Here is a 27,295-nt window from a genome sequence, read left to right as displayed (position 1 = left end):
AGTTCACTGTGTCAGCCTGTTTGGATTCTGGTTAGGCAGGGAACTTTTTGCATCCGGCCTTAATGGACCACTACCAAATTCCTACTCGATGTCTTGAAAGACCTCTTGTAGTGACAACTGTGAATGGAGGTACCCTTACCGCGATCATTCAGTTTGTCACAGAGCCACTGGATCTGAAAGTAGACACTCTCCATTCAACAATTTCCTGGCTGGTTCTTCCAAGGTCCACCAGTTTTCTGCTACTAGGAATGCCTCAGCTTCATCTGCATAATCTCACCTTGGATTGGAGGTCGGGGAGGGTGTTAGGTTGAGGATTGTCCTGCTTTTCTAAGTGCCTCCTTCCAGTACAACCTGTTTGTCACACCTGGGTGCCTCAAAACCTCCTTTCACCTAAAAGAAAACCTCTTGACAATGTCACTTCTCTTAAGCAACCAAATAGCTCCGTCTGTTCCCCTGTCTGCAACTGGCATTGAAAGCAGAGCTATGGATGGTTCACTCCACACGGGGTTCTCTGTTTTCAGGTGGACGTTTCAAAGCAAGCTACTTGAGTTCTCAACGACAAGCCATGGGCTCTCTCCAGAAGGGGTCCACTGTAGTGAATAGTAGCATTGAGCTTCTTCAAGATCATGCTACATGCTTGGAGTACACCATTTCTGATATTGGTAAATCCATAGCCTCAGGAGATAAATCCAGAGCTGATAGATCCAGGAGGAGGAGGGGGCGTAAGGGGGGAGGTACTGTTAGTTTTTCTACCTGTGTCTGCCACCCTCTTGCTATTCCAAGTAGACATGGGCGTCGCTTTGCTCCTTCTCTATGAATGTACTCTTTGCTTTTACTTTATCAGCACTGCAGTAATTAACTCTTCTCAGTGTTCACAACCCAGCTGCAGCTTAATAGGCAATCGTCCTCCTATTTATATTACAGAAATATTAGAGTGCCCCCTTGTTATTCACCACAGAGGAAGGAACGGTGGCATCATCCATGACAACAGACTACCTAGGTAAACCATGGGTTACCCCTTTGCAAAGCCTGTCCTTGGTTACTTGGACGGGTCCTGTGCTACCCTCAGAGTGAGAGATGGTAGAGCCCCATTACAAGGCCCAAATTCTACCCCGCTGTCTTCTAGGCTGAGGGCCTGCTTCTCAGATGCTGGATAACCATACTGTCTCCCCATAGTCATATATATCCATACAATCCCCCTGTAATAATATTTAGTCACACTGTCCCTCTGTAGAAATATATAGCCATACTGCCCCCTGTAGTAATATATAGCCATATTGCCCCCCTGTAGTAATACAGTGGTACTTTGGTTTATGAAGTGACTCAGCTTGCGAGCTTCTTAACTTGCTGTCTCCTAAAGTTTTGCTCTGATTTAGGAGCAAAAAATCAAATTACGAGCCTGCTTGGGGGCGTGGCTTAGAGAGGCACCAAGACGGAAGTTTTTGCATAGGCTCCGTCTAGAACAGGACTCTAAGCAACATCAAAGCGACTCCAGAAGAACAAAAAATACACCACAAGCTGCAGGAACCTACCAGGAACCCAGCGATGGCAACAAGGAGGAGAACAACAAAAGTTAAACCTGCCAGGCTGGAGGATTTCTTCCCAGCGCGCAGCCCCCCCTCTGACATGGCACCGGAGGACGTGCTGGCCGACAGCTCACAGACAGCTGAGGTGCAGGAGGCTCCGATCCCAGCTAACAAAGGTGAGCAAGGGGACACTGCAGAGGGGATAGAGGAGACAGGAGATGTCCCAGAGACAGGAAAAGAGATAGGAGCAAGCAACCCTCCCCTGATAGAAGACAGCATAAAGCGCTCTAAGGGAGATAAGATGGCTTCGGACACGCTGTCACTGAGTGCCCCCTCCCCCACAAGCAGTCCCGAGAAGCAGAGGCAGAGAATGTCAGATAACACATGCATAGAAGCCCCTGAAGTTCCTGCAAATGCTCAAAATAGCAAGAAAGAGAGCAGGCTAGCTAATCTATCAGCCTCAGATAAGCCAGCCTCAGTGTTATATATTAAAGAGATAGTACTAGCTCTGAGAGAAACTATACAACTAGATCTAAAAAGCCTAACATCTCATGTTGACACTTCAGTTCAAGAGTAGAGATGAGCGAACGTACTCGTCCGAGCTTGATATTAGTGCGAATATTAGGGTGTTCGGGATGCTCGTTACTCGTAACGAGTACCACGCGATGTTCTGGTTACTTTCAGTTTCCTCTCTGAGACGTTAGCGCGCTTTTCTGGCCAATTGAAAGACAGGGAAGGCATTACAACTTCCCCCTGTGACGTTCAAGCCCTATACCACCCCCCTGCTGTGAGTGGCTGGGAAGATCAGATGTCACCCGAGTATAAAAGTCGCCACACATGCCTTGTGAGTTAGCTGAGGGACAGTGCTGCTGGTGCCTGAGCTGCTGTAGGGAGAGTGTTAGTAGTGAGTGTAGGCTTCAAGAACCCCAAAGGTCCTTCTTAGGGCCACATCTACCTGTGTGCAGGCTGCTGCTAGCAGTGTTTTTTTTTTTTTTTCTCAAAATCGGCAGTGCAGAGCATTGCACCCGGCATTAGGGACAGAAGTGGTGCTTAGGCAGGGAGAGTGTTAGGAGTGAGTGTAGCCTTCAAGAACCTCAACGGTCCTTTCTAGGGCCAAATTTAACCGTGTGCAGTACTGTGCTGGCTGCTGTTAGCAGTGTTGCATTTTTTTTTCTTCTAAAAATCGTCTGTGCAGAGCATTGCGCCCTCCATTGATACTACAGGGACAGAATTGTGTAGGCAGGGCCACAACACAGTTATTGTTCATTGAATATACGCAGTGGGGCCCTCCCTTTGCAAAAAAGCAGGGAAAAAATTATATTTGGCCTGCCTGTGTCAGTCCTAAGGTCTCCGTGTACGTGTGTGCTGCGTGGAGAACGTACAAAAATCAAACGCAACCAGCTACGGTTTACTGCAGGCTTGCGCCATTGTCTTTCCTGACTGGCAAATACCTGCTCTGCCAGAGTTAATAACTCTGCTACACTAAAATTGTGTGACACTTTTTCAGGGCCACACCACAGTTATAAAAGTTATTGTTCATTGAATATACGCAGTAGGGAGCTCCCTTTGCAAAAAAGCGAAAAAATTATATTTGGCCTGCCTGTGTCAGTCCTAAGGTCTCCGTGTACGTGTGTGCTGCGTGGAGAACGTACAAAAATCAAACGCAACCAGCTACGGTTTACTGCAGGCTTGCGCCATTGTCTTTCCTGACTGGCAAATACCTGCTCTGCCAGAGTTAATAACTCTGCTACACTAAAGTTGTGTGACACTTTTTCAGGGCCACACCACAGTTATAAAAGTTATTGTTCATTGAATATACGCAGTAGGGACCTCCCTTTGCAAAAAAGCGAAAAAATTATATTTGGCCTGCCTGTGTCAGTCCTAAGGTCTCCGTGTACGTGTGTGCTGCGTGGAGAACGTACAAAAATCAAACGCAACCAGCTACGGTTTACTGCAGGCTTGCACCATTGTCTTTCCTGACTGGCAAATACCTGCTCTGCCAGAGTTAATAACTCTGCTACACTAAAGTTGTGTGACACTTTTTCAGGGCCACACCACAGTTATAAAAGTTATTGTTCATTGAATATACGCAGTAGGGACCTCTCTTTGCAAAAAAGCGAAAAAATTATATTTGGCCTGCAGGCTTGCGCCAATTTATTTCCTGCCTGGGAAATCAAATCACTGGTAATACAGCATGCTGAGGGGTAGGGGTAGGCCTAGAGGACGTGGACGCGGCCGATGACGCGGAGGGCCAAGTGAGGGTGTGGGCACAGGCCGAGCTCCTGATCCAGGTGTGTCGCAACCGACTGCTGCGCGATTAGGAGAGAGGCACGTTTCTGGCGTCCCCACATTCATCGCCCAATTAATGGGTCCACGCGGGAGACCTTTATTAGAAAATGAGCAGTGTGAGCAGGTCCTGTCCTGGATGGCAGAAAGTGCTTCGAGCAAGCTATCATCCACCCACAGTTCTGCGCCGTCCAGTGCTGCAAATCCGAATCCTCTGTCTGCTGCTCCTCCTTCCTCCCAGCCTCCTCACTCCACTACAATGACACATGCTCAGGAGCGGGAACACTCCCAGGAACTTTTCTCGGGCCCCTGCTCAGATTGGGCAGCAGTGGTTCCTCTACCACCAGAGGAGTTTATCGTCACTGATGCCCAACCATTGGAAAGTTCCCGGGGTCCGGGGGATGAGGCTGGGGACTTCCGGCAACTGTCTCAAGACCTTTCAGTGGGTGAGGAGGACGATGACGATGAGACACAGTTGTCTTGCAGTGAGGTAGTAGTAAGGGCAGTAAGTCCGAGGGAGCAGCGCACAGAGGATTCTGAGGAAGAGCAGCAGGATGATGAGGTGACTGACCCCACCTGGTGTGCAACGCCTACACAGGACAGGTCTTCAGAGGGGGAGGCACGGGCAGCAGCAGAGCAGGTTGCAAGAGGCAGTGCGGTGGCCAGGGGTAGAGGCAGGGCCAGACCGAATAATCCACCAAGTGTTTCCCAAAGCGCCCCCTCGCGCCATGCCACCCTGCAGAGGCCGAGGTGCTCTAAGGTCTGGCAGTTTTTCACAGAGACGCCTGACGACCGACGAACAGTGGTGTGCAACCTTTGTAGCGCCAAGATCAGCCGGGGAGCCACCACCAACAGCCTCACCACCACCAGCATGCGCAGACATATGATGGCCAAGCACCCCACAAGGTGGGACGAAGGCCGTTCACCGCCTCCGGTTTGCACCGCTGCCTCTCCCCCTGTGTCCCAACCTGCCACTGAGATACAACCCCCCTCTCAGGACACAGGCACGACCGTCTCATGGCCTGCACCCACACCCTCGCCTCCGCTGTCCTCGGCCCAATCCAGCAATGTCTCGCACCGCACCGTCCAGCCGTCGCTAGCGCAACTGTTGGAGCGCAAGCGCAAGTACGCCGCCACGCACCCGCACGCTCAATCGTTAACCGTCCACATAGCCACATTTATCAGCGTGGAGATGCTGCCGTATAGGGTTGTGGAAACGGAGTCCTTCAAAGCTATGATGGCGGCGGCGGCCCCGCGCTACTCAGTTCCCAGTCGCCACTACTTTTCCCGATGTGCCGTCCCAGCCCTGCACGACCACGTCTCCCGCAACATTGTACGCGCCCTCACCAATGCGGTTAGTGGCAAGGTCCACTTAACTACGGACACGTGGACAAGCACAGGCGGGCAGGGCCACTACATCTCCCTGACGGCACATTGGGTGAATTTAGTGGAGGCTGGGACCGAGTCAGAGCCTGGGACAGCTCACGTCCTACCCACCCCCAGAATTGCGGGCCCCAGCTCGGTGGTGGTATGTTCGGCGGTGTATGCTTCTTCCACTAAAGCACCCTCCTCCTCCTCCTCCTCCTCAACCTCTGTCTCGCAATCTAGATGTGTCAGCAGCAGCAGCAGCAGGATGTCGCCAGCAGTCGGTGTCGCGCGGCGTGGCAGCACAGCTGTGGGCAAGCGTCAGCAGGCCGTGCTGAAACTACTCAGCTTAGGAGATAGGAGGCACACGGCCCACGAACTGCTGCAGGGTCTGACAGAGCAGACCGACCGTTGGCTTGCGCCGCTGAGCCTCCAACCGGGCATGGTCGTGTGTGACAACGGCCGTAACCTGGTGGCGGCTCTGCAGCTCGGCAGCCTCACGCACGTGCCATGCCTGGCCCACGTCTTTAATTTGGTGGTTCAGCGCTTTCTGAAAAGCTACCCACGCTTGTCAGACCTGCTCGTAAAGGTGCGCCGGCTCTGCGCACATTTCCGCAAGTCCCACACGGACGCTGCCACCCTGCGCACCCTGCAACATCGCTTTAATCTGCCAGTGCACCGACTGCTGTGCGACGTGCCCACACGGTGGAACTCTACACTCCACATGTTGGCTAGGCTCTATGAGCAGCGTAGAGCTATAGTGGAATACCAACTCCAACATGGGCGGCGCAGTGGGAGTCAGCCTCCTCAATTCTTTTCAGAAGAGTGGGCCTGGTTGGCAGACATCTGCCAGGTCCTTCGAAACTTTGAGCAGTCTACCCAGGTGGTGAACGGGCGATGCTGCAATCATTAGCGTCACCATTCCTCTGCTATGCATCTTGAGAACTTCCCTGCAAACCATAAAGGCAGCCGCTTTGCGCTCGGAAACCGAGTCGGGGGAAGACAGTATGTCGCTGGATAGTCAGAGCACCCTCCTGTCTATATCTCAGCGCGTTCAGGAGGAGGAGGAGGAGGATGAGGAGGAGGGGGAAGAGACAGCTTGGCCCACTGCTGACAGTACCCATGCTGCTTGCCTGTCATCATTTCAGCGTGTATGGCCTGAGGAGGAGGAGGAGGAGGATCCTGAAAGTGATCTTCCTAGTGAAGACAGCCATGTGTTGCGTACAGGTACCCTGGCACACATGGCTGACTTCATGTTAGGATGCCTTTCTCGTGACCCTCGTATTCAACGCATTCTGGCCACTACGGATTACTGGGTGTACACACTGCTCGACCCACGCTATAAGGAGAACCTTCCCACTCTCATTCCCGAAGAGGAAAGGGGTTCGAGAGTGTTGCTATACCACAGGACCCTGGCGGACAAGCTGATGGTAAAATTCCCATCCGACAGCGGTAGTGGCAGAAGGCGCAGTTCCGAGGGCCAGGTAGCAGGGGAGGTGCGTAGATCGAGCAGCATGTACAGCCCAGGCAGTGCAACAGTCTTTAAGGGCCTGGCCAGCTTTATGGCTCCCCAGCAAGACTGTGTCACCGCTCCCCAGTCAAGGCTGAGTCGGCGGGAGCACTGTAAAAGGATGGTGAGGGAGTACGTAGCCGATCGCACGACCATCCTCGGTGACGCCTCTGCCCCCTACAACTACTGGGTGTCGATGCTGGACACGTGGCCTGAACTAGTGCTGTATGCCCTGGAGGTGCTTGCTTGTCCTGCGGCTAGCGTCTTGTCGGAGAGGGTGTTTAGTGCGGCTGGGGGAATCATCACAGATAAGCGTACCCGCCTGTCAACCGACAGTGCCGACAGGCTTACACTCATCAAGATGAACAAAGCCTGGATTTCCCCAGACTTCTCTTCTCCACCAGCGGACAGCAGCGATACGTAAGCAATACGTAGGCTGCACCCGCGGATGGAAGCTACGTTCTCTCTCACCATCCAAAACGGGGACATTTCTGCTTCATCAATCTGTGTCTAATATTCCTCCTCCTCCTCCGGCTCCTCCTCCTGAAACCTCACGTAATCACGCTGAACGGGCAATTTTTCTTAGGGCCACAAGGCTCACTCATCTAATTTTTCGAAACAATTTTTATATGTTTCAATGCTCTTAAAAGCGTTGAAACTTTAACTTGAACCAACTTTTCGTTAAACTGGGCTGCCTCCAGGCCTAGTTACCACTTAAGCCACATTAACCAAAGCGATTAATGGGTTTCACCTGCCATCTTGGTTGGGCATGGCCAATTTTTACTGAGGTACATTATTACTGTTGGTACACCAATTTTTTGGGGCCCTCACCTACAGTGTAATCATAGCAATTTGTATGTTCTTCGCCTGCACTCATGGTACAGAAGTGTGTGGGGTTGGCCTACACTTTAGCTACATAAATGTAACTTGGGCCTTGGCTATACTGCAGCTACAGAAATGGAACTAAGACTGCGCTCCCACTATACTGCTGCTTCGGAATTGTTACTGGGGCCTGTCTTGAGTGCTACTATTGCTGACATGGAACGAAGACTGCGCTCCCGCTATACTGCTGCTTCGGAATTGTTACTGGGGCCTGTCTTGAGTGCTACTATTGCTGACATGGAACGAAGACTGCGCTCCCGCTATACTGCTGCTTCGGAATTGTTACTGGGGCCTGTCTTGAGTGCTACTATTGCTGACATGGAACGAAGACTGCGCTCCTCCTATAATGCTGCTAGTGATATGTTAGTGGGGCCTGTCCTAATGCTACGGCTGAAATGTTACGAATTATGGGCTCTGCCTATACCGCTGCTAATGGTATGTCTCTGGGGTGTGGAAACAGAGGCTTCCCAAAGACATGATGGCGGCGAGGCCATTTCCCACCAACGCGGTTACTGTTAAGGTGCATATAACCACGGACACGTGGAGAGGACACGTAGTGCCTCAAAAACATCCCCCTCCTCCTCCAACAGGGAAAACATTCTTGGCAAATGCCTTTGCATTGGTTCGTCTGGTGGCAGTCCAAGAATTTCACCTTTACCGACACTACAAGAGAGCCCCCCCACCATCCCCCCGCCACGGCCCACTTAATCCTGGCCACATTCCGAAAACCAACAAAATACAACCGCGCTACTAGGTCCGCAGTCACCACCACATTACCACCAACGCGATTACTGTTAAGGTGCATATTACCAGTCTGACTGGGGCATGCAGACACCTTGACAGAATGAATAGTGTGTGGCACATAGGTTCCCCATTGCTATGCCCACGTGTGCAGCTCCTGATGGCGGTGGCACAGGATTCTATTTCTCATTGCTTCTGTACAGCATTGTGGGCTATCGCCCCGCCCCTTTTAAAGAGGGTCGCTGCCTAGCCGTGCCAACCCCTCTGCAGTGTGTGCCTGCGGTTCCTCCTCATGGCAGACGCACTTCTAAATAGACATGAGGGTGGTGTGGCATGAGGGCAGCTGACGGCTGCGCAGGGACACTTTGGTGTGCGCTGTGGGGGGGGGGGGGGGGGCGGTTGGTCAGCATGTAACCCAGGAGAAGTGGCAGCGGAGTGTCATCCAGGCAGTGATTGTGCTTTGTTGTAGCTAGTGTGGTGCTTAGCAAAGGTATGCCATGCTAATGAGGGCTTTTCAGAAGTAAAAGTTTTTGGGAGGGGGGGGGCCCACTCTTGCCGGTATTGTGGCTTAATAGTGGGACCTGTGAACTTGAGATGCAGCCCAACACGTAGCCCCTCGCCTGCCCTATCCGTTGCTGTGTCGTTCCCATCACTTTGTTGAATTGCCCAGATTTTCACACATGAAAACCTTAGCGAGCATCGGCGAAATACAAAAATGCTCGGGTTCGCCCATTGACTTCAATGGGGTTCGTTATTTGAAAGGAACCCTCGAGCATCGCGAAAAGTTCGTTCCGAGTAACGAGCACCCGAGCATTTTGGTGCTCGCTCATCTCTATTCAAGAGGTTAACAACCATATAGAAAAAACAGAAACAAAAATGGGAGAGATAGTTAAATCCCACAACTCCTTGATTGATGCCCACTACGAATTAGAGGGGACTGTTGCCAAACTACAACAAAAATTAACGGATCTTGAGGACAGAAATAGACGTAACAACGTCAAACTGCGAGGTGTCTCAGAAAAAATCTCCAACTCTGAAATAAAGGGATTTATCACACGATTCCTTAAAAAGATCCTCCCGAACATCCCAGAACAGGAGCTGCAGATAGACAGAGCCCACAGACTCCCCCTCCCAAAGTTCCTCAAGGAAAATACACCTAGAGACATCATAGTACGCATACATCACTACAGCACCAAAGAAGCACTCATGAACACTGCGAGAAAGCTAAAGGTGCTTCCAAGTCCTTATGCTGACATACGTCTATTCATAGACTTGTCACAAGCTACTATGGAGGCGAGACGTAGTTTTGCAGCTGTAACAACGGCATTGAGAGAGGCAAATATTCCCTACAGATGGGGCTTCCCCACAAAAATCATCGCTACAAAAGCTAATTCAGTATATGTATTTCACAGCCCCTCTACAGCTATGGAGACACTAAAATCGTGGGGCGTACCAACCCCCGCCCCTAAACAAGTTCCGCCCTCTACCTCCGAGAAAAGCAGTTCCGACAAATTTGGAAAATAAAGCTAGAACAAGAAGAAGGAAGAAAAGATCCCACTAAATTTTCCCTCTTTATGATCCTGGAAAGGAAAAAGAAGAAAAGCAACCGTTTAAAAACCAAAGGACACTTAAGGACACATTAAATCTACAGTCCTACGGTCCATTCTGGAATACAGAGATGTGAGTCCTCTCACTTTAGTGACTTTGACCCCCCCACCGAACATGCAGGCACAAGCTTGTATAAACATTTTTTTGAAGGTTTATTGTTGTTTCACCTTGCGTCTCATGCAAAAACCCGCTACCAGTGAAGGAACAGTTACAACTTGTTCAATACTATCCTGTGCAGTATTCTCTTCACAGGGCAAAAACACTTCTGGTAGCAAGGTTGATACTGGTAATCTGATGCATTACTCGTTTGTTGTTGTTTCTCGTTTCAATTATTTTTTGGCAGATAAACACAGATACCTCCAGTCTTCCGTCCTCCCGTGCAAACGACCCACCATACGAAAATGGCCACAAAATTGATGTCTCTGAACGCCAATGGCCTGAATTCCCCTTACAAAAGAAGCTCCGTGTGGAGAGAAGCATGCCGTCTCGGCGCGGATATAGTATGTATCCAAGAAACACATTTAGTAGACACAGACAGTCATAGAATGACACACAAAAAATTCCCCCAGGTTATACAAGCCTGCGCACAAAAGAAACATGCAGGAGTGCTGATAGCATTTAGAGACACAGCCCCTCTTAAAATTGATAAACAAATATGTGACCCAAAAGGACGTTACATAGTACTGGTGGGCACGCTAAAAAACACACAGGTCACTATAGCTAACATATATGTCCCAAATTCAAACCAAATCAAATTTCTAAACAAAATAAACAAAAAAATAAACAAAGTAGCCAAGGGATCTATAATCATAAATGGCGATTTTAACCTGGTACCAGAGAGATCTGTCGACACCACAAGCGACAAAGTGAGAGGGGGTATGTCCCTAGGCAACTGGATAAAGAAAGCCGCACTTTTTGACACGTTTAGGCGTCTCAATGCCTCCGCCAGGGAGTACTCATTTTTCTCTGCAAGACATAGGTCCTTTTCTCGCATAGATCTGTGCCTGGTAGACAGGTCTCTCATAACCTCTACAATCAGGGCTGAGGTTGGCACAATAACTTGGTCGGATCACGCCCCGATACTGACATCTCTGGCAATTGGGGGATTCCGCCACCTTCATAAAATGTGGAGAAACAATACTTATCTAATGAAAATACCCAAATTTCAAAAAGATATCCAAAACGCAATTGAAGACTACTTCACTTTAAATAATACGCCTGATGTAGGCCCTGAATTGCTCTGGACAGCACACAAAGCTTACATGAGGGGTATCCTTATAAAACTAGGAGCTAGGTACAAAAAGGAAAAACTAGAAAAAACTGATACCTTACTGACAAAAATCCAACAATTAGAAAGTCTAGCCCAGACTAATGCAAACCAGCAAATATATAACGACCTATTCAAAACAAGATTAGAACTGCGTAGAGTGCTGCAAGGGGATCACGACAGGGAAATAACCTCCCAACGTGCTAATGTCTACGCATCCCTAAACAAACCCTCTAAATGGATGGCCAACCTGACAAAGAAAAAGTCAATTAAAACTAACATCCCATACATTTGGAACTCAAAAAACAAAGAATTTAAAATATCCCACCCGAAACAAATATTAGAAGCATTCTGCCTATTTTATAGTAAATTATACAACTTAAAAGATGACCCACAAACTTCCCACCCTAACAACGAAGATATAGAAAAATTCCTGAATAAAATTAAACTACCATCAATAAACTCAGTCCAAGCCGCTAGTTTAGATTGCCCAATAACGGTATCCGAGGTGGCGGAAACAATTTCCTCCATAAAAAACCAAAAAGCGCCTGGCCCAGATGGATATTCGGCAGAATATTATAAATGGTTCTCAAACTCCCTATCTCCCTACTTGGGAAAACTCTACAGTTCAGCTATGGAAAAAGGATCGTTTCCTGAAGAGATGCTCCAGGCTACGGTGGTAGTGTTGCCCAAACCAGGAAGAGAGCCAGACGATCCAGCAAACTTTAGGCCCATTTCCTTGCTCAACACAGATGTCAAGATATATGCAAAGATATTAGCAAATAGATTACTCGATGTCCTACCAGGTGTTGTGCATTCTGATCAGGTGGGTTTTGTAAAGGGGCGGCAGGCCTCGGACGGCGCGAGGAGGGTTCTCAACCTTTTATATTCCTCACAAATCTCTAGATCTCCAACAACTATGATAGCTTTAGATGCAGAAAAAGCTTTTGATAGGGTTCACTGGGGATATGCGTTTCAAACGCTAAATAAATTTGGCCTCGGAGGGGGGGGGTGATTCGCGCCGTCCGGGCCCTGTACTCCTACCCCACAGCTCGAGTGTTAATAGATGGCGACATTTCAGATAAATTCACCATTTCCAATGGTACACGCCAGGGATGCCCACTTTCCCCTATACTATATGTCCTCATGGTGGAACCCCTGGCCGAAATCATAAGATCCTCTATAGAAACAAGAGGAATTCCTCTAAACTCCCGCCAACACAAAATTGGCCTATTCGCCGATGATATTATCCTCACATTAACACACACCCTGGAGTCTTTGAGAGCTGCCTGCCAGATCCTCGAACATTTTAGCAAAGTATCCTACTACAAGCTTAATGTTGACAAATCAAAAATACTAGGCATAAACATCCCACAAAGCCTACAGCATGCAATCCAATCAGAATTCTCTTTCAAATGGGGGGCTGACAACATCCCGTATCTGGGCATATTACTTTCTGCGGACATAAATAAACTAGAGGGAATTAACTATACGCCACTCTTAGAAACAATCCAAAGAGAAATCGACCATCTATCAAGAATAAATTTATCTTGGCTAGGCAGGATCATGACCTATAAAATGAAAATATTGCCAAAAATTTTATACCTTTTCAGGGTCCTGCCGATCCCCATATCAAAAAGCACAATCAAAAAACTACAAGCACAACTATCCGCATTCATTTGGAAGGGAAATAAACCACGATTAGCCCTTTCAATCTTAGCCTCAAACCGGAGGAAAGGAGGCACAGATATACCTAACCTAGAAAAATATTTTAAAGTTACTATCCTGAACCAAACCAGATGCTGGACAAAAAGAGACAACACAATGGCCTGGGTAGGCATGGAAACACACCTCACAAAAACCCCCAAAGGACATCTACTGCTACTTGGCGCATCACTCGCGGCCATGTCAACCAACCTTGCCCTAAACATCCCTCCCAAAAATTTGCCTCTTACAGTGACAGCCTCCCTAAAAATTTGGGAAGAATACACAAAAAAAGTAGCCACCTACGATACCCACAAAAAACCAAAACTGCCAATTGAAATACTAAACTTGTTTATATCTGATTTAAGAATTGACACCTGGAGAGTAAGGGGTGTGGAAAACTTAGAGGACATAATGACAGGAGAGGAACTAAAACCTTTTGAAATCCTACAGGAAAAATGTAACCTTCTCCAAAAAGACCTCTTCAATTATACCAGAATAAAAAATTTCCTTAAAAAGTCTCCTATATATAAGATAAAAATCCTGATGGAAGTCCAAAGAAAGATCACATCAGAACCCCTCCTGGGAAAGTCCGAAACCAGATATTTCTATGATATTCTGACAGGCAACAACAAATTACCCAAAAAAACACATATGCTTAGTTGGGAAAACGAACTGGGTACAGTTATTTCAACGGAATCATGGGAAAAGGCGTATAAAACGGCATGTGGCTCAACCAAAGGTCTGGGGATACTGGAAACACAAATTAAAGTAAATCTGAGATGGTACTACACACCGTGCTTGTTGGCCACAAGATTCCAAAACACCAATGACAAATGTTGGAGGAACTGTGACCAAAAGGGTACTCTAACGCACATATTTGGGGCATGCCCTGCTCTTGAGAGATACTGGGATCTTATTCTTAATCATCTAGACGAAATTCTAAAAACCCGTATCACAAGATCCGCAAAACTAACCTTATTATTGGTTGGCTTAAATAAATACCCTACAAAAATTAGATATTTGCTGGGTCATGCCCTTATGACAGCAAAATCTCTCATTGCGAGAAGATGGAGAGAGCCCACACCTCCATCCTTTGGGGAATTTAGGGACCGTATGGCAGAACAACAATTATTCGAAAAGTGGATAGCACTAAGAAACAACTCTTTAAAAAAACATAAAGAGGCATGGGAGCTATGGAGGTAACTTTATTAGAAAAAGTTAGGGCTGCACAAAAATGCCAAGTTCATTCAATACGATACATGTTGTATCGAAGTATTTCTTTTATATACAATTTCTGAAAATGTTTATCCGTTCTAATATTATTGATATAAGGAAAAAATGGGATCTGACAATTGCATGATTTAAATAGAAAACAACAACATAGTAATGTTAACATGTCTGCAACTATTACATGTCTTATAAACTGTGTGTATATTACATGTCTATATCCCAAATAAAGATTTAATATTGAAAAAAAAAAAAAAATTACGAGCCTGCTTGAAAGTCAAGAAGCTCGCAAGCTGGCTCAGGATGGGGTGGGGGTGTCTAATACTCATCTACCGCCGGGGTTCTGGTCTTTGCAATGGTCTGCTGCACTGTTGCAGCCTGCCACGTCCCTCCTTTATGCCGACAGAGCATTTCTTTCTGGAAGCTGGGCTTGAATACCCTGCCTCCAGCAAGCTAATGCTCTGATTGGTTAATCCAGCGCTATGTCAGCCAATGAGAGCCGGCGCTGGATTAATCAATCCCAGCCATTCAATTACATTATTGAATAACTGTAATTGGTTAATTCAGTGCTGACACGGCGCTGGATGAACCAATCAGAGCATTAGCTTGCTGGAGGCGGGGTATTCAAGCCCCGCTTCCAGGAAGAAATGCTCTGTCGGCGTGAAGAAGGGACGCGGCAGGCTACAGCAGTGATGGAGACCCGCGTCAGGACTGGAACACCAGCGGTGAGTATTGATGTTTGCTTTTTTCGGGGAAAATTGATTTGACTTACGAGTGATTTGGGTTAAGAGCTTCGTCACAGAACGAATTAAACTCTTAACCCAAGGCACCACTGTATATAGCCATACTGCCCCCCCCCCCCGTAGTAATATGCAGCCATACTGCCCCCCTGTAGTAATATATAGCTAAACTGTCCCCTGTAATAATATATAGTCACACTGTTCCCCTATAGTAATATATAGCCATACTACCCAAGAACAATACACATAACCAGACTAGACAGATACAATACCAGACAACAGACATTAACCCTTACGTGACCTGTCTGAGCCAATACACATAACAGCACATAGCAATACAAAGAGATAAGCACTACATAGAGACATACACAGACTCTCCAAGTCTGGGACACTATATACAGTCATACTGTCCTCTGTGAAAATGTATAGCAATAATGTCCCTCTGTAGTAATATATTCTGCTATACTGTCCTCCTTTAGTAATATATAGCCATACTGTCCCCTGTAGCAATATTTTGATATAATGTCCCTCTGTAGTAATGTATAGTTATGCTGTTTACCGATAGTAATATACAGTCATATTACCCCCGATAACCATATTATTTCTCTGTAGTAATATATTGCCACACTGTATCCCCTCTAGTAATATGTAGCCATACTGTCTGTCCCCTGTAGTACTATATAGTCATACTGTCCCCTGTAATAATATATAACCATATTGCACCACTGTGGTAAAATGCAACCATACTATCTCCCCGTAGAAATATATAGTCATACTTCCCGCTGTAGTAATAGATAAGCATACTGTCTCCAGTTTATAATATAAAGCCATAATGCCTCTCCTGTAGAAATATATTGCTATACTGTCCCCCAGTAGTAATATATAGCCATAATGTCCCCTTTAGTATTTAATAAACATAATATTCCCCTGAATGAATATATAGCAATAATGTCGCCCTGTTGTAACATTCTGCCATATTATCCCCTTGTAGTAATTTATAGCCATACTACCCCTGTACTAATATATAGTCATACTGTCCCCCTGTAGAAATATATAGTAATACTGCCCCTTTAGTAATATAATATTCAACTGTCCTGTAGTAATACACAGTCATACCATCCCCTTGTAGGACTATATATACATACTGACCCTGCAGTAATGTATAACCACATTGTCCCCCTGAAGTAATATATAACCATACTGGCACCCTGTAGATATATATATAACCATACAGTTCGCTGGTGTAATATAAATCCATAATGTCCCCAGTAGTAATATATAGCCAGACTGTCCCCCTGTAGTGATATATAGCCCTACTGTCATCCTGTAGTAATATATAGCCATAGAGTCCCCTGTAGTAATATACAGCCATGCAGCTCCCCTGTAGTAATGTATAGCAGTAATATTTCCCTGTTGTAATATATTCTGCCATACTGTCCCCTGTACTAATATATAGCCATACTGACCATTGTACTAATATATAGCCATACTGTCCCCTGTATGTATATATAGCCATGCTGTCCTCATGTAGTAATATATTGCCATACTCCCTCCTGTAGTAATATAAAGCCATATTCTCACCCCTGTATTAATATATAGCCATACTGCCCCCTGCAGTAATATATAGCCATACTGTCCCCCTGTAGTAATATATAGCCATACTATACCCCTGTAGTACGGTAATATATAGCCATACTCCCTTCTGTAGTGATATAAAGGCATATTCTCCCCCTGTATTGATATATAGCCGTACTGTCCTACTGTAGTAATATATAACCATACTGTCCTCCTGTAGTAATATATAGCCAGACTGTCCCCCTGTAGCAATATATAGCCATACTGCCACCCGGTAGTAATATATAGCCATAGAGTCCCCTGTAGTAATATATAGCCATACTGCTCCCCTGTAGTAATGTATAGCAGTAATATTTCCCTGTTGTAATATATTCGGCCATACTGTCCCCTTGTAGTGATATATAGCCATACTGTCCCCCTGAAGTAATATATAACAATGCTGATCCCTGTACATATATATACAGCCAAACCGTCCCCCTGTAGTAATATATAACTATACTGACCACTGTATTAATATATAGCCATACTGTCCCCTGTAGAAATATATAGCCATACTGACCCCTGTGCGTATATATAGCCATACTGTCCTCATGTAGTAATATATTGCCATGCTGTCCCCCTGTAGTAACATATAGCCATACTGTCCCCCTGTAGTAACATATAGCTATACTGTCCCCTGTACTAATATATAGCCATACTGCCCCCCCTATAGTAAAGTGTAGCCATACTGTCCCCTTTAGTACTAAATAGTCAGACTGCTCCCTATAGAGATATATAGCTATACTGTCCCACTACAGTAATATATCACAATAATGTCCCCCTTTTTGTAATATATAGTCATACTGTCCCCTGTAGTAATATATGATCATACTGCCCTTGTTGTGATATATAGCCATACTGCTACCCTGTAGTAATATATAGCAGTAATATTCCCCCATTGTAATATATTCTGCCATACTGTCCTCCTGTAGAAATATATAGCCATACTGCTCCCCTGTAGTAAAGTGTAGCCATACTGCTCCCCTGTAGTACTAAATAGTCATACTGTCCTCCTTTTTTAAATATATAGCCTTACTGTCCCCTGTAGCAACATATAGCCACATTGCTCCCCTGTGGTAATGTATAGCAGTAATATTTCCCTGTTGTATTATATTCTGCCATACTATCCCCCTGTAGTGATATATAGCCATACTGTCCCCCTGTAGTAATATATAGCTATACTGTCCCCTGTACTAATATATAGCCATACTCTCCCCTGTAGTAATATATAGCCATACTGACCCCTGCACGTATATATAGCCATACTAACCACTGTACTAATATATAGCCATACTGTCCCCTGTAGTAATATATAGCCATGCTGACCCCTGTATGTATATATAGCCATAGTGTCCTCATGTAGTAATATATAGCCATACTCCCTCCTGTAGTAATATAAAGCCATATTCTTTAAGCGCTGCGGAATAAGTTGGCGCTATACAAATAAAGATTATTATTACCCCTGTATTAATATATAGCCATACTGTCCCCTGCAGTAATATATAGCCATATTGTCCCCCTGTAGTAATATATAGCCATACTATACCCCTGTAGTACGATAATATATAGCCTTACTCCCTTCTGTAGTAATACAAAGCCATATTCTCCCCCTGTACTAATATATAACTGTGAGGGGTTAATTCTAGTTTCCCTTGCAATGAATAAATAAGAGAAAAATAAGTTTAATTTATTTTCTCTTCTATTATCTTTTCTCTCTTTCTGATCTTGTTCTCACACGAGTTGTTATCTGTCCTCCTTCTCATCCTGCTCTGGGAAAATAGTCAAGGATACTTTCACTTCGATAATCTTATCGCAATGTGTGGATGTAACGTCCTTGTAACCGGGTGTCTTTGAAAGAAGTATTATTAATTGTTCTTTCCAGATGTCCAAACGACCTTGGACATGCGCTGTGATTAAATCCTGTATGAGTTAACTTCTTTATATATCGAGATGTTTCAATAAACACGCACTTCTTTTGGCTAACCATACCGTGTGGTCATCCATTTGAGTTGTCTACGAGTACTCGTGATTCAGACTAATTGGGAAGCAGACAGCATCAGCTGAACGGTCTGTTTAAAGACCTCTAACATTACTTGGCTGCCCAAACGTGGGGCAGAAGCTAAATCCTTACCTGCAGCCTATACCTGACGACCCCGCCTGCCGACCAGCCGGACCAGAGGCCACGGGACCCCAGATCTACAAAACACCGATGTACGGTAAGCCCTTGACTTGCCACTCCAGCTCTGGGCTCCCCTGACTTCAGTCCCATGTTGACAGGAGGTGAGTCGCTGCCTGTTTATAGATGCTTCTGCCTGTAATTTTTGGTGTTCTTAGTAACTGTAATAGACGGAAGAACCCATATGTGTATATTGCCATGCTGTCTGCTGTGTGCTATAGAAATTATTGCTTTAACTGCCGGACTCATAATGTTAGCTGTAATTTGTTATAAGGTTACTAAAGCTGCGTATAAAGGCAAGCCGTGGTCCCCCCCTATCCCCGTGAAAAGGTCTGTGTGAGAAATAAGTGTCCTGCCAGTTACGGACTTGGCAGAAGGGACTAGCCTGATTTACCCGAAGGTAGCTGTGTGCATCCTTATACTGCGTGATTGAGGTAAAAACAGGGAACAAGTCCATAGTACAAACAAGTGTCCTGCCAGCCGCGGACCTGGCAGAAGGGACTAAAAGGTCTGTGTGACCGCCAGATTTACCCGAGGAAACTGTGTGCATCCTCAATACTGTGTGATAGTGGTAAATCAAGAGGTAAGTCCATGAGAGAAGGGGAAGGGAAGGACATTTGTAGGCAAGCCTATAAAATATGCAACCGGATAGGACTTAGAAAAGCGGGAACCTTTAACTATGAGTTCTGGCAACAGTACGGGAAAAGACATATGAAAGATATCAGAGACGCCGGTCTAGAAAAAGGAATAGAAGCCATAATAAAAGAAATAAAAATAGAGTCAGGGAAGGGATAAAAGGGCTCTAAGAACAGACAATATGGGAAACGTACAGGGCAAGGATTATGCCTATATGGAAAACAGCTAGAGAAAAAGCAAAAGACAGAGAAAGCAAGTTAGCCGTGGGGAGAGAATGTAGTAAGTTGTTGAGAAAAGCAGGTGTTTAGAATTTTGGGAGAATGGAGTGTTAAACCAGCAAGTTTGGGAAAGATTCAGAGATAGTCAGAAGGTTGGATAAAAGTATGTTGGACAGATGGATTGAGGCAAGTGTAGATACGGCAGTAATGGGTTATCAGAGAAAGGGAATCCTTTTAGTTTGTGTTCCTCTGTGACATAAAGCAAGTTCATGCAGAATCTGTGGACAATTATGTGACAAATAACCATTATTGTTTGTTTTGTATGTCTTGATGTTATGTAATCTAATCTTTGTTATACGTTTTAGTCTCCTTCATACAAGTGTAAGAAAGTTATACCCCACTCACATCTGTGGGGGCTTTTAAGAATACAAGGGTTAAAAATGCAGAAAATGTTGCGCTGTTCTAGCATGTTTTCTTTTCTATGTGTTTAACTATTCCCTGCCGTTGAACTAAAACAGCTTTGTTCAGTCTGTGTTTCACATCCTTAGAGAAATATACCTCTTGTAATTACTAATGATTAATGTTGTTTAAAGTCTAAATGTTCTGGCCGCTTTCTAAAATCTTAGCTATTATTCTGTTTCATAGAGAGATAAAATTCAGAGTCCGTTAGAAAAGGGGCTGTCTTTCTCTGACCGATTCAGGGTCATAGAAAGAAGGAAGCCAAGTGTTAATGAAATAAGAAACTTGTAATGAATTACGTGAATTTTACGGTCTTAAAAATAGAAAACATATAGGAATTTTAAGGTATATTTTTTGCTTTTTGGGTAAATGTCAGTTCTGTGATTGGTTGGACGTCTGTATCACTGCTAAATGCTGTTAGTATTGTACTGTCTCTGAGAGAATGTTCTGTAGGGGAAATACGCAGACAGTGCAAGTGGTTTCAGGAGTACTAATTCAGCTGGCAGAAACTGAACCGCTAGAGGTAATGTTTAAAGGGTCGCAATGCCTCACACACTTCCTTGTGCTGGAAGGTTCTGAAAGCCTATTGGGAACCGATGTGATGGGACCCTTGGGATGTTGTATCGAACTTCACCCGTCTGGTGAGGCTCGTATACACCCTGGGTCTGAAAGTCACCCGACCTTCTTTCGGATGGCAGCAGACCTAGCGACACCTCTCCCTGTCTTCACCCTCACGCACGCAGAGGAATAAGCTCTTAGTGTTGTTCCTTCGAGCCTTTGGGCTACCAGTAAGATGGACCTCGGCAGACTGTCAGTCCCACCGTTAATGGTTTACCTAAAAGAAGGGGAAAAAGCCCCCATGGTCCGTCAGTACCCCCTGGCACATGCCCAAGAAGATGCAATTGCAGACACCGTCTCTTCTTTATGTCAAGCCCTCAAGGAATGTGTCTCCCCAGCCAATACCCCTTTGTTCCTGGTTAAGAAAAAGGGTATAAAGGGCCAGCCAGACTGTCAGTATTTGTTTGTATTTACCTTCAGAGGAAAGCAGTACTGTTGGACAGTGCTGCCACAAGGGGCTCAGAATAGCCCAAAACCAGTTCACCAGATGCATGAAGCTGGTATTAGACGCCTGGCCAATTCCCGAGTGCACCGCCCTCTGGCAATATGTTGATGATCTGCTTCTGTGTGCTTCTGACCCGACAAGCTGCCTCGATGCATCACTAAGCCTTTTGTGTTTCCTCCATCAGAGTAGAGTGGCTGCAAAGCCAGCAAAGAGAAACTTCAGTTCTGCAAGTCCCACGTAGTGTTCCTGGGCCACTGCCTAGGTCCAGGTACCAAACACCTGACGCCGGAATGCACGAAGGTGGTAAGTGACATGCAACTTCCCACCTACCATGCCCAGTTGCGTACCTTCTTGTGACTGGTCTCATACTGTCGGCCATGGATACGCTCTGCCTCCATGACCATGCAGCCTCTGTACGACTGTTTGGGTTCACGGCCATTTGCCCTGACCCCGCAGGCCGAGTCAGCCTTCCATCAGCTAAAAGTACAGATAACCAGTGCACCCGCACTGGGGCTGCCAGACTATGACAAACCCTTCCAGCTGTACGTAACTGAGATGGCGGGACATGCCACCTCTGTACTGACACAAATGCATGGTGACAAAAAGCACCCTGTAGCATACTACAGTGCCCATTTGGACGCGGTGGCTAGAGGGTCTCCATCATGCGTCCAAGCGGTTCTAGCAGTTCAGGCACTACTGGACAAAGTTTCTGATGTTGTACTAGATCACACTATGGTGGTCTATACCCCACATGACATACATGGTATCCTGACTCAGGTAAGCCGTCGTTATCTGTCTCTTGCCAGACAGATAAAAATGGAACTCGCAGCGCATTCCTCCTCGAACATCTCATTCCAAAGGTGCACCACCTTGAATCCAGCCACCTTACTTCGATTAGGTGACGTAGATTCAAATGGGGGAGTAAGTACAGGGGATCAGTTGTTTTACAACTCCCTGACTGACGAGCAGGAGGCATTCGACGCCGAGCACCAGCATGACTGTGTGGCCCTCATGGCCCAGGAAACGGTTGGGTTCGCGCATGTCACAGACAAGCCCCTGCAGAACCCCCAGTTTGAGCTGTTTGTGGACGGATCCAGATACCTAAATGACGAGGGAAAGTTTGTAACAGGATTTGCGGTAGTCACACTGAATGAGATACTGATACAAAAACCACTGCCACCACACATGTCGGAGCAGGAGGCTGAGCTCCGTGCTCTAACTGAGGCCTGTACGATTGCAAAGGGTACCACTGCCAGCATCTACACTGATTCTAGGAGCGCGTTCAGCATCGCACATGATTATGGATCCATCTGGCGGTCCAGGAGCTTCCTCACGGCACAAGGTAAACCTATTAAGAATGGTGTTGCGGTAGGTAGAATGATGCAGGCCATACTGTTGCCGGAACAGGTGGCCATCATAAAGGTGAAGGCACACACCCAGGGGCAGTCACTAGAGGTTAAAGGTAATGACCAAGCAGACAGAGCTGTCAAGGCTGCTGCGCTTCTAGACCGGACACAAGAACCCGAGGGTCCTATGTGCTATAAGGTAGACTTTGGTATCCCGTCGTCCTCTGACCTGGAGCTTCTGCAAGCTACAGGAAGTGAGGTTGAACAATGGATCAAGGTAGGTGCTAAGTATGTTGATGGAATGTGGAGAATGGGAAGTAGAATGTGTTTGCCTGCAGCTGCTTTCCTGCAGGTGGCGGACCTAGCTCACGGTAAGGTGCATGCCTCCAGGAATGCTATGGTTTCAGTGGTAGACAAGGTATGGTATGCTCCAGGGTTCGACAGGTTGGCGAACGCATATGTGAAGGCATGTGAAGTGTGCACCCTGCACAATCCAGGTCAAGTGGTGAAGACCCCCCCCCCCCCCCCCCCCGGAAGTGCACATCCAGACCACTGTATGCTTTTCAGAGATTGCAGATCGATTACATTCAACTTCCCAAATCAGACAGGTATGAGTTTGTCCTCGTGTGCCTGAACCTGTTCTCTGGGTGGGTTGAGGCTTACCCTGTGGGCAGGGCCACCGCACAATGCACGGCAAAGAAACTTGTGGCAGAACTTGTATGTAGATTTGGGGTGCTAGAGACAATTGAGAGTGACAGAGGTACACATTTTACAGATGAAGTGATGCAAGAGGTGATGTCAGCCCTTGGGGTGGAACAAGCATTTCACACTCCATACCACCCGCAGAGTTCAGGCTAGGTGGAGAGACTAAATGGTACGCTCAAGTTAAAAATCCAGAAAGCCATGGCTGAGACAAAGAAACCATGGCCAGAATGTTTGCCCATAGCACTGTATTCAGTCCGTACCACACCAAACAGAAAGACAGGTCTGTCCCCTTATGAGGTTTTGTTTGGCTCTGTGTCAAGATTGGGGCTGTATCATCCACAGGCCCTACAGCAGGGCTATGACACAGTAGCCAGATACGTAAAGCACCTGTGTGACCAACTAAAAGTAACACACAATCTAGTGTTTTCTTCCATTCCAGATCCAGACAACCTAGAGGGATCTCACTCCCTGCAACCTGGAGACTGGGTGGTCATAAAGAGGCGTGTCCAGAAATCCCTAGAGCCCAGATTCGAGGGGCCCTATCAAGTAATGCTGACCACACCTACTTCGGTGAAAGTTGAAGAAAGTGTTGCTTGTTTTGGGACTAATGGGACTTTTCACGCCCTGCTTCGCCCCCTATGAGAAGGAAAATGAAGGACATTTTGTTTATTGTTGGACTTTTTGGACTCCTCACTCCATGCTTTGCCCCCATATGAGGAAGTTAAGCTTGGACACAATGCCCAGAACCACTTTGTTAGACACCACCAAATACTGGTAGATGGACTGAACACCTCACAGGTGAAGGACTGTTGGATTTGCACATACACGCACCTGGTGTTATTAGTCTTCCTTTCCTGGCTGTTCCTGTTCCGCCAGGAGAATTGTTTTCATGGACAAATGAAACTCAGAAACCAGGGATAGCTGGTGGGGTAACACATTTAGTTTTTGAACCCTGCCAATTGGTTCTCTGGTTTAGGAGGTTGGTTTATGGGAATCCTACAAAGAATACTTCAAGTGGTGATGATTTTACTTGTCATATACGTTGCTTTAAAGTTAATCATGTCTTGCATTACGCACAGTAGCAAAGGAGCCTCTGATAAACTTTAACCCAGATGGACTTCGGGACCACCACATGACTCTAGGGAATCTGGCAGGAGCTGGCACCACTCGGGTAAATGTACCTAGCATGATGGTGGACCCAATGTCCAAATGGGGGAATGGGAGGGGTTAATTCTAGTTTCCCTTGCAATGAATAAATAAGAGAAAAATAAGTTTAATTTATTTTCTCTTCTATTATCTTTTCTCTCTTTCTGATCTTGTTCTCACACGAGTTGTTATCTGTCCTCCTTCTCATCCTGCTCTGGGAAAATAGTCAAGGATACTTTCACTTCGATAATCTTATCGCAATGTGTGGATGTAACGTCCTTGTAACCGGGTGTCTTTGAAAGAAGTATTATTAATTGTTCTTTCCAGATGTCCAAACGACCTTGGACATGAGCTGTGATTAAATCCTGTATGAGTTAACTTCTTTATATATCGAGATGTTTCAATAAACACGCACTTCTTTTGGCTAACCATACCGTGTGGTCATCCATTTGAGTTGTCTACGAGTACTCGTGATTCAGACTAATTGGGAAGCAGACAGCATCAGCTGAACAGTCTGTTTAAAGACCCCTAGCACAGCCATACTGAACCCCTGTAGTAATATTTAGCCATACTCCCTTCTGTAATAATATAAAGCCATAATCTCCCCTTGTATTAATATATAGTCTTACTGTCCTACTGTAGTAATATATAACCATACTGTCCTACTGTAGTAATATATAGCCAGACTGTCCCCCTCTAGTGATATATGGCGATACTGTCCCCCTGTAGCAATATATAGCCATACTGCCCCTGTAGAAATAAATAGCCATACTGCCACCCTGTATTAATATATAGCCATAGAGTCCCCTGCATTAATATATAGGCATACTGCTCCACTGTAGTAATGTATAGCAGTAATATTTCCCTGTTGTTATATTCTGCCATACTGTCCCCCTGCAGTGATATATAGCCATACTGTTAACTTGAAGTAATATATAGCGATACTGATCCCTGTACATACACACACACACACACACACACACACATTATATATATATATATATATATATATATATATATATGTATATATATATATATATATAGCCAGACCGTCCCCCTGTAGTAATATATAGCCACACTATTCACCTGTACTAATATATAACCATTGTCCCCTGTAGAAATACATGGCAACAATGTCCCCCTGCAGTAATATATAGGCATACTGTCCATCTGTAGTAATATATAGCCATATTGTCCCCTGTAGTAATACATAGCAATAATGTTCCCATATTTTAATATATTCTGCCATACTGTCCCCTGCAGTAATATATAGGCATACTGTCCCCCTAAAGCAATATATAGCCATACTGCCCCTTGTAGGGGAGACAATTCCTTCCCGACTCCATAATAGCAGTCAGAGTAATCCCTGGATCAATGTTTCAGATCAACAACTTTTCTGCTTATTTAATGTCTATATCCTATAATGTCGTAGTACCATCACCACGTCCTCAGGCAGAGAGTTCCACAGTCTCACTGTTCTTACAGTGAAGATCCCCCTTCTGTGTTGGTGATGAAACCTGCTTTCTTCTAGACGTAGCGGATGCCCTCTTGTTACCGTCGCAGTCCTGAGTATAAACAGATCATGGGAGAGATCCTTGTATTGTCCCCTAATGGATTTATACATAGTTATTTGATCGCCCCTTAACTGTCTTTTATTTCTAGGGTTAATAATCCCAGTTTTGATACCTCTCTGGGTATACCAATCCTCCCATTCTGTTTATTAATTTAGTTGCCCTTCTTTGAATACTTCCCCCCCTCCCCCATCCCCCACCTCCAAGCACTGTAACATCTTTCCTGAGCAGCGATGTCCAGAACTGTAGACAGTATTCCTTGTGGGGCCTGACAAGTGCCTTATATAGTGGGAGAATAATGTTCTCGCCCCCTATACCTCTTTTAATGCACCCCAAGACTTTATTAGCTTTTGCAGCAGCTGACTGGCATTGATTGCTCCAGTTAAGTCTACAGTCCACTAGTACCCCCAGGTCTTTTTCCATTTCACTTTTCCCTAGCAATACCCCATTTAGTGTATATTGGTGACATCCGTTTCTCCCACCCATGTGCATAACCTTACATTTATCAATATTGAACTTCATTTGCCATTTTTCTACCCAAGCCCCCAGCTTATCTAGGTCCCTTTGTAGGCGCACATTGTTGTCCATTGTATTATCTTGTATAATTTGGTATCGTCTGCAAATATTGATATTTTACTGTACAGTCCCTCTATCAGGTTATTGATAAATATATTGAACAGAATGGGGCCAAATACTGAACACTGTGGCCCCACTAGCAATGGGGGCCCAATCAGAGTATGAACCATTTATTACCACCCTCTGCTTTCTCTCTCTGAGCCAATTCTTTACCCAGATACACACGTTTTCACCCAATCCAAGTTGCCGCATTTTATATATCAGCCTATTATGCAGCACAGTGTCAAATGCTTTAGAGAAATCCAGATATACTAGATCAATAGACTCTCCCAGGTCCAGCCTAGAGCTTACTTCATTGTAGAAGCTGATCAGATGGGTCTGACATGATCGACCCCTCATGAAACCATGCTGGTGAGGAGTTATTCCGTTGTTTTCCTTGAAGTATTCTAGGATGGCATCTCTCAGAAACCCCTCGAATATTTTCACAATTATTAAAGTGGGACTTACCGGCCTGTAGATACCAAGCTCTTTTCTGGACTCCTTTTTGTATATTGGAGCCACATTGGCAATGCACCAATCCAATGATACAACCCCCATCTCAATAGTATCCTCAAATAAAAGAAATAGCAGTCTAGCTATCACATCACTTAAAGGGGTTGTCCCGCGGCAGCAAGTGGGTCTATACACTTCTGTATGGCCATATTAATGCACTTTGTAATGTACATTGTGCATTAATTATGAGCCATACAGAAGTTATAAGAAGTTTTTCACTTACCTGCTCCGTTGCTAGCGTCCTCGTTTCCATGGAGCCGACTAATTTTCGGCGTCTAATGGCCAAATTAGCCGCGCTTGCGTAGTCCGGGTCTTCTTCTTTTCTCAATGGGGCCGCTCGTGCAGGATGCCGGCTCCATGTAGCTCCGCCCCGT

At 45.7% G+C, this 27,295-nt stretch overlaps 2 protein-coding genes across 7 annotated transcripts in view; one reads left to right on the top strand and one right to left on the bottom strand.

Moving 5' to 3' along the window:
• Nucleotides 1-27,295, bottom strand: part of LOC136580648 (zinc-alpha-2-glycoprotein-like) — a 232,185-nt gene that overhangs the window by 190,252 nt on the left and 14,638 nt on the right. The window contains exon 1 of one of the 4 annotated variants that reach the window (XM_066581381.1): nt 1,533-1,624. The exons of the other annotated variants lie outside the window; for them this stretch is intronic. The gene's annotated coding sequence lies outside the window, so the exon portion shown is untranslated. Of the gene's footprint in view, nt 1-1,532; nt 1,625-27,295 lie in introns of those variants that run through there. 4 annotated transcript variants of the gene reach the window in all.
• On the top strand, nt 1,567-24,625 carry LOC136580647 (uncharacterized). Of its 3 annotated transcripts, none has more exons than XR_010786995.1 (3): nt 1,567-1,702; nt 9,723-10,418; nt 23,516-24,625. XR_010786995.1 is itself a non-coding variant. In XM_066581377.1 (3 exons), exon 3 carries the CDS (start codon nt 21,422-21,424, stop codon nt 23,003-23,005), a length of 1,584 nt encoding a protein of 527 aa, XP_066437474.1. In that variant the 5' UTR covers nt 1,567-1,702; nt 9,723-10,418; nt 21,210-21,421; the 3' UTR covers nt 23,006-23,509. The 3 variants fall into 3 exon arrangements, 1 of the variants encoding a protein (XP_066437474.1); XM_066581377.1 differs by lacking the exon at nt 23,516-24,625 and adding an exon at nt 21,210-23,509; XR_010786994.1 differs by lacking the exon at nt 23,516-24,625 and having other exon boundaries at nt 1,594-1,702; nt 10,262-14,515.

Source organism: Eleutherodactylus coqui, chromosome 10 (assembly GCF_035609145.1).
Source record: "Eleutherodactylus coqui strain aEleCoq1 chromosome 10, aEleCoq1.hap1, whole genome shotgun sequence".
Classification (NCBI taxonomy): domain Eukaryota; kingdom Metazoa; phylum Chordata; class Amphibia; order Anura; family Eleutherodactylidae; genus Eleutherodactylus; species Eleutherodactylus coqui.
Note: the sequence above shows the minus strand (reverse complement) of the source record. Positions and strands in the feature narration are given on the sequence as shown.

Coding starts and splice junctions, on each gene's coding strand:
- LOC136580647 (XM_066581377.1), top strand. CDS start 21,422: ATGACCATGCAGCCTCTGTACGACTGTTTGGGTTCACGGCCATTTGCC.